Below are 8,603 nucleotides of genomic sequence, written 5' to 3' on the forward strand. Positions count from 1 at the left end.
GCAGGAATGTGACCTCTACATAGATGGTGGAGAAGTTGTCTCATGACTCAAAGGCACTTCCGACCATATTCTTTGACGTGGCTAAAGGAGTACAGAGTTAACATTGACCGAAGGTGCCTAGTGGAGTTTTTGATTGAGAGCCAACTGCAAAATCGATTGTGGTGTGACGTGGTATCCAAGGATTGGGGAGACCATGTCAGTTTGATCGTAGAATTAAGCACGACATATTCAAAAACACCTACTTCATTGCCAAGGATAGGTAGCACATTATCCTTTTCTCTTCAGAAAAGCCAGAGATCACAAGTTCTCTTGCCAGCAGAGCAACATCGGTGGGACCATTTTTGGTGAAGACAGAGGATGATAGGACAGAGACATCAGCTCCAGACACGGGACAGGCGTGACAGAAAGTATTTCAGGACTTACCATTAGCGCTACCACCATTCGAGAGTTTCAGGCTACCTTCACTTCCGATCAGGTTGAGCTAACCACAAATTACCATGGGAGTATTCAGCAGCATACGTGAGACATGCAAACACAATCCAGTAGTGGATCACCAGGAGAGCGAATCAATAGGGATGTATGCTCGCAAGTGGAGTAAAATCCTCAGTTATATAGAAGGAAATATAGTCGGAAGTGGGATCCAAGTGCTGCTAGGACTAAAGATGAAAAACCAGAAGCTTTAACAAATAAAGTTGAAGGTCTCCCAACCCCGGGAGACTAACGAGGAGCTTAACTGCCGTAGCTAGCAATGGTGGAAGGGCTAGACCATCAAATCCAACTAAAGAATCTCTAAGGCCAGTCGATTGGTCCAGGAGGCCTTGCCATCCAAGGAAGAGGATCTTCCTTTCCAACTTTGTCGCCTACCTCCTTTTCCTATTATATTCCTTTCACTTTCTATTCCCTTTCGAATGTAATCATTTCCTTTTCTAATACCTTTTATTTCTATCTAATATCATCTATTATATATATGTCGATTTGCTTTCTTATAATATAAATTTTGATTGTCTCTGATTTCAAATTTTTGCCTCTAGTGTTTTCCCCTTTCGAGGTATCCGACTACGAGAATGTGCTCCAATTGTAACTCATACGCTGCCATCAACCACCCCTGTACCTTCCCTGATGTCGTCAGCCGCCTCCAGAACGTTCCAGCCAAACGACTACTCCCTCCCACCTTCTAGCACCGTTAGTGGGCTACAGTGAAAACATCTGCCTTCTTCGACTAGAGGTCAATAATGGCACCCAAATCGATAGTCCTTGAGGGGATCACTTACTTCATCGGAACTGACACAAAAACTATGGATAGATCTTTGAACGGCTCGTCGTTGATCCAACAACCATCGAAGTCCCACCCAACCACAGTGGAAAGGTTGAAGTCAGTTAGCTCAATCATAAATAGAGAAAGACCACCGCTACCAGAACCTTCCAACCAGACAACTGCTCCCTCTAGCACCATCTAGCCAGGCCGCTGCTCCCTCTAGCACCATCCAGCCAGGCTGCTGCTCCCTCCAGCCCTATCAAGCCCGCAATGCTTCCCTTCAAACCATCCCAAACCTATTGCAACTCATCCCCAACCCTTCCAACTACTGCACCACTCCACTCTAACCCTCCAGCCGCTGCCCCATCATCCCAAGCAATCCATACGCCTAACCAGTCGGTACCCAACCTGTTGCTCTCACTCTAGAAGGTCATTTGTGTGTTTGTGTTATTTTATGTGAAGAGTTGTCATTTTAACTTTTGAATTCAATAATAAATATTTCCATTCTATTGTGGTTTAGGTTAACTTTGATATTATATATTTGAAAAACTTCAAACTTTAACAGAACTTTTACCCAGGTTTCTCATTGGTCATGAAATAACATAAGCGCATCATACAAGTTTAACAAAACTGGCAACTTCTTAAGATTAACCAACATGTTATAATCGACTTTGCCACAAGGAAGTTCTTTTTCCTTATTGCAATCACTATGAGGATTAGTAGCAACCTAAGTGGCAAAGTTATTCCCATTCTCCTACCTATCCTCAAAGGAATGATGTTTCAACTTCTCTTTTGCAAAATATACTTGAAGGACTTCTAATTCTAACGGAGCTTTTACCAAATTTCTCATGGCTCGTGATATAACATAAGCACACATATATGTTTAACAAAGCTAACAACTTCTTAAGATATACCAACACGTTATAATCAACCATGCGACAAGGATTTTGAACTTTCTTTTTGTTGCAATCACTATGAGGACCATTAGCATCCCGAGTGACAAATTTCTTCACATTCTCTTGAGCAATATGCCTACCTACCCTCAGAGGAATGATTTTCCCACTTCTTAGATGTATTTGTTGAATATTCTCAATAATTATATATATATATATATATATATATATATATATATATATAACAAAAATAAAACACAACTGCCATGATTATTAATTTTTTATTAATAATGTATTTAGGGTTGATTGATTTATAAAAATATTTTATTCATATTATGTATTATGTTTATTATTATGACATTAATTGAATAATATTATAAGGGTCAAGTGAGAGAATGTTAAAAATAATTTAATTAATTAGTGGTCCACATTATTTTATTACATATTTATGGTTCAAAAATTAATTAATAGTCTAAATTCTATCAGTCAAGATAGTTAATTTATCAAATATTTAGCAACCGTTTGATCATATAACATATTAGCAACTAGTGGTCCTCCTACCTGTTACTTTTTTCTATCCACAAAGAAAAACTACCATTCGAAAGATTTAAAAAAAACCTAATCGCACATACTTTTAAAGAAGATCATCATGAATCAAGATATATTTTATTATAATTAAATTTGTGAAAGTTATATTATTCATAATCATGGTTTTGATAATTTATACAGAGAATTAATTTGATATATATAATAAAGAATAATGTACATGAATGAGAAAATTATTAAATAGTATTCTATTATATCACAAGCAAAATAAAAAAAAAAGAAACCACACTGCTTTTATTGATAATAAACCCCTGATTTTTTTAAGAGCTGCACGTTTAATATGATGTCTGCCTTCTATTAACCAGTTATGCCAACTTAGAAATAAAAAATCCTTTAGCAATCACTGAACTAGTAAAGTCAAAGTTGCCGGAAATCATAAAAAGGAGCCCTAATGATTACTATAACCTCAAATATCTATCCTTTTTTCCAATAAATTCTATAACATATAATAAATATAAACTAGTGCAGAAGAGGTAGGTAATACACGAAACTCACATCGTATAATGTACTTTCAGAATTTTCAATCTCAGTATTTGCCAGAGGTAGCAAATTATATCCCTGTTTGTTTTTTGCTTCCAAATCCAACAAGGCATTATCTTTTACAAGGGCCTTGTTAAGATCACCACTTTCAGAGACATTATCAGATGATATTTGACGATCTGTATTAGTTCTAATTTCTTGACATACATCATCAATCTTAGATTTCTCAGAAGATGAGCAACTTCTAGCCTCATTCATAGTAGAACCTTCAACATTTAGAAGGGTGGCATGTTTCCTCTCAGTAGAACTAACAGAAGAAAATGACCCCAGAGAACATTCAACAGCATCCAAAATAGAAGGTTCATTCTTATTGTTGGTCAAAACCTTACCAGAATTCATGTCTTTCTTATCCAAGTATAAATTATCACCATAATCCGAAATATTGGCACCTATTCCTCCAGTAATGCATGAAATATTATCCCCATGACACTCTAATCCAAGCTGCTCTTCACCTTGGCCTGAGGGATCTGCAGAAAACTGAGCTTGATAATTTTTTTCCTGGAGAGATTTCTCTTTTTTAGTAACTTCCAGATCTTCAAAATCATGAGCTTCAGAGGCTTTCAGAGTTGATTTGCATTCATCATTCTTGAAGTATGAATTATGACTTGAACTCATGCCTGCTAAAATGTTACTAGTTTCACTAGATGTATTCTGTGAATCATCACATTTCCTGCTTTTGTAACGTATTGTTCCATTCATAACAACTGAAAAACAACTGTCAGCCTTTTCCACCATAGAAAATATTAGCAGAGCATCCACTGTCACTGGATGAACCTATGGATGACGAAGAACGAAAATCATGCATGCATGAAGAGCAAAGAGCTGAACAAATATTGTGTGTTCCTGACGTAATCTTCATTCCAATAGTCATTTACAGATAATTTTTTCCACGGCTGGAAATACCTAGATAAAAACAAAATAAAAAAAATATGAACTTTGTAATGTATCTATAAAGCATTTTAGCATAAGAATCATTAGCTACATCCCAATTGCTCAAGCTTAGTAATACAAAATGATATACTTCCAGGAAATTTACATACATACCACACCATTCTTATGTATGTACATATCTAACACCCAAAGTACATATCTAACACCCAAAGTTTAACACCCAAAGTTTGATATTTACACTCGAAACACCTTGGTTGCATAAACTTATGCATGAAAAGGGGTGTTTCACTCTTAAAAAAGTACTATAGGTGGTATTTTTTTATGTGAGGTTAAGGATTTAAGCGGTACGCATGTAAATATAGAAGTTTAGATGTTATATATGTAAATAAATGAGAATTGTGTGTTGTATGTCTCAATATGCATAATTAACTCTCTATAATCTGTGCTTGTGAATCTATAGTGTACATACAGTTGATTTGAAATCCAATACAGCAGGATTAGCTAGATAGATAACTACGTCATATACATGGATAAAACATTAGAAACAGACAATGTGAGCTAAAATTATTGTAGCAATTTGCATGGGAGAAACAGCCACCAGGAATGAGCCTCATGATGTACCATACCGCCTACAGGCATGAATCTCGGGGGATCTAACAGTCCAAGAGAAAATGCCTTGAATATAGAGAGGGCCAACCAAAAGGCAGATCAAAGAACCCTATGATCAACAGGATATAGTAAACCCGAGATTGCCCAAATCACCAGAGCAATTAAGGTGTTGTCAGCCCGAGCAGTTCACCATACGGCAGACGAAGAATCATCCAGACCTGCCACTGCAACTAAATCAGGTCAAAGGAGAGGCTATTCCCCATGACTGTTATACTGGGATCACTAAGCTGTCTCCCCAAAATGCCACCAAAAGAATACAAGTATCAGCCATCCCACCAGGATACTCCCATCTAAGGGTTATCCATTGAATAATGGTGATTTAGCCTCTGTCCAATGGCATAGCTCTACTCTATCGATAGAAACTTCTTGGTAGAGATCGAGCTTCGACTGAACAATTATCACAGATTAGCCAAACACATTTGATCAGATCAGTCTTGTTGACCCGCAGTCGCCGAGCTAACCGGCAGCATTACGCCGGGCAACACTGACCGGCATAGTCGACCGACATGATCACCAAATCCGGACGTGCCGACCGGGCCAAAGAACAATAAGATGCTAGGCCTACAAGGGTATAATACATATAATAGTCTGTACAAACCCTACTTAAATTAAGGGTACAAATATAACTTCATATATTATTTCTCCTTTGTCTATAAATAGAGATCATTTTATAAATAAAAGGTTACACAACAATTTCACTCTATTGTTTACTGTTGTGCTCTCTCTCACTCTACTCTATTCCTTAGGTGTGATTCACAGAATAAATTCTAATTCAACATCATAAAAAGTGTAGTAAACATGGATCATGCCATCAACAAGAAGAGTTGCACAATGAGAGAAACCCAACAAAGTGGACATGGAGTGCACATGAGAGTTCGTACAACAAAAGATCCAAGAGTTAGAAAATGGAGGTCATTCAAGAGGCGGCAACCCAGGGCAAAGCACAGAACCACCAGGAGGAAGAACCAGTGCCCAATTGTTGGAGGGCACAACTACCAGAAAGAGTAAAAGATTCCTAGTACCAGGCCAGTGTTGGGTCAGTCCTCTGAGCGACCCGAACAATACCGTCACCGCATCCGTGCAGACTAGATGAATTTGATCCCACAAAACGAAGGCGATGTTGTCAAATGAATACAACCTTCACGATTAACAGGTAAAACATCTTCAGCTTTCGACAAAGAGAATCTAAGCGACTAGCAGGAAACTAAAGATGAAGGAGCAATGCTCGTGCTCCACCTCACAAAAGAAATAATGAAAGACTCAACTCTTCGACGAGAGGAAGTCAAGAGATGCACCACCTGCTACTATAACAGGCACGTCTGGGAGAATATTTTTACACCTAAAGATCTTGTTTTTAAGAAGGCCAACCCAACAACTCGAGGATAGTCGGTCGACAAACTTTGCTAGACACCCTTTCATCATCAACCATAGAGTCGCCCCTGAAGCGTACAAGCTAAGGACCTACACCCGCAAAGGAGTCTCTCGAACATAGGGTGGAGATGACCTTAAGAAATTTTTTCCATCAATTAGCTTTTATATCATCACTTGGGAAATAATAGAAGAGGCGGCTACATCCAAAAAACCTTAAAATTCTTTGTTTCCAGAAATATTGAAAATGTGAGTTGGCTAATTGAATGTGTAACCCCAGGTTTGAACAACACTTGGGGAACTCAAGGAGTCATGCACCTCAATGTCTAGCCAATACACTCAGAGAAATTGAACCCAGGTAGTAAAGCCTACAGCGACACTAAGATGTTTGATCAGCCAGAGTATAAGACGAAATAGCTTGCAACGCTCATGCATCGTAAGTCTGTCTTTGAACTTGGTGAGATAAATTTATGGAGGTGGTTCTCTGTCCAGTATCAACAAGCTCCGTGAACGACACCCAGCAAATCACTTCAGAACAGAGTTTTGGATGATGACCTTTGAAAGCAGCGACAAGATTAACTTAATAAGCTTAGCACAGAGGGTGCCCCATCTGAGGCGGAGATCTAATCAAGCGACCAACACTCAACTTGTTAAGACATGACCCGAGCGTCAATACTGAAAACTGACGATGATGCAAGTAGCCCGATCAGTGCAACGTATAGGACAACTGACAAAGACGCAAGATGTTCGATCGGCGTTCGAAAATAAAAATTGATCCTCAAAGCTCAAGCATCAAAAGGCTTGCCTCTAAACTCAGGCCAAGTGAAACTTCAAAGATGGTTCCCTGCCCAGTAGTGACAATCTCCGCGAAGAGTACTGAGTAAATCACCTCGAAAGTATACAACAATGGTTAGTCCGTTCGAGGTGATAACCCGACCAAGCAAATGAGAAGAGTAGAATAAGACTTGAGTCGGGCACAAAATGCTTCTAAACCAACTAAAAGGACTCCTAAAGGGTGAGCAAACGACCGACCAATATACATCGCAGGCAGTAAATAAAGTACATAAAAGAAAAGAAAAATAGTCGGAGTATTTGCCATCACCCGTCACCTGCTCTCTAAGGTTCATCAATTCTAAGGTCAGCCTTAAAGTGGTAAAAAAATGCAAGAGGTAAAATAAACCCGGAAGGTAAGATCTGACAAGAAATTTTCATCCTATTTTATAAACACTTTATGAGAGTTTCTTTAGAGCCCCTCGGATCTTTCCCGAGCCAACATATATGTATGTATGTATATATGTATGTATGTATGTATATATATATATATATAATATATATATATAACAAAAAATGGCGGACAACTACTCTGCTAGGGTTCTAATGTTTCGAATGGCGATCGCCATTGATTCTATCACTCGAAGCTTCCGCTCCTTTCTGCTTCGTCGGCGTTGGTCTGCGTCTCGACGACGACGAGTTCGTGTCTGCTCGACGAGTCCAGCCTCTCGACATCTGCGTCATGCTTCTATCTGCGACAGAGCCGCTCCCCAGTTCGACGTCATGTCGTCTGCTCGGCTCTGCCTCTGGCGTCTGCGACAGAGCCGCTCATCAACCCAGTTCCCTGAAGCTTCTCACTGTTTTTCCCGCCGCAGCAAATTCGTTGTAGCTTAACGCCGATAGCTCTCCTTACTCTGATGGCGCCTCCTTGTTTGGTTGAGCCGGACAAATTCTCTTTTGCCCACGTGGTGGGTAACCCTCAGGTAGAGTCTGCAGTAGGATTTCCCTCAAGTTATAAGGAATCTCGTGAGGATACAGATGAATGTACTTTTATTAAGAAGGGAAGTATGAAAGGTAGAAAAGATGCAATCTTTTTCTCTGAATCAGAAATTTCTACCCTTACGGAAAAATTCAAATTTGCTCTTATTAAAAAATTTCAGTAGAGACACCCTCCTATGGATGTTATCAGAAAGAGTGCTAAATATCTTAAGCTAATGGAAAGTGAGACTCATGGATAGAAGACATGTGTTGATCCAACTAACAGTGGTTGAAGACTACACCAGAATTTTCTCCAAGAAATATCTTATTACCGAAGGCAAATCAATGAAGTTACTCAAGTGATCTCTTAATTTCGACCCAAATCATGAAACTCTCACTGTACCGGTATAGTTTAGTTTAACTGGTCTCAAGCTGCATTTTTTCACCATTAGGTTCTCTACTCTATTGGGGTCATCCTTGAGAATTTTTTGAAACTAGATCTGCTTACTTTCAACCTAACCAGACCCTCGGTGGCCAGAATACTTGTGGAAATGGATATTACTTTACCTGATGTTACTGAAGTCTGGCAGGGCACAACCAATAATGGTTATTGGCAACCAATCGTCCAGGCA

The 8,603-nt window shown here is 39.0% G+C and overlaps 1 protein-coding gene across 3 annotated transcripts in view; it reads right to left on the reverse strand.

Annotated features, from left to right (window-relative positions):
* Positions 1–8,603, reverse strand: part of LOC110036807 — a 32,162-nt gene that overhangs the window by 15,040 nt on the left and 8,519 nt on the right. For all 3 annotated transcript variants that reach the window (XM_020741338.1, XM_020741336.1, XM_020741337.1), the window contains exon 2: positions 3,250–4,197. In XM_020741338.1, coding sequence (XP_020596997.1) covers positions 3,250–4,029 — 780 coding nt within the window. In that variant the 5' untranslated portion in view covers positions 4,030–4,197. The remainder of the gene's footprint in view (positions 1–3,249; positions 4,198–8,603) is intronic.

This window comes from Phalaenopsis equestris, unplaced genomic scaffold, assembly GCF_001263595.1.
Source record: "Phalaenopsis equestris unplaced genomic scaffold, ASM126359v1 Scaffold211064, whole genome shotgun sequence".
Classification (NCBI taxonomy): Eukaryota; Viridiplantae; Streptophyta; class Magnoliopsida; order Asparagales; family Orchidaceae; genus Phalaenopsis; species Phalaenopsis equestris.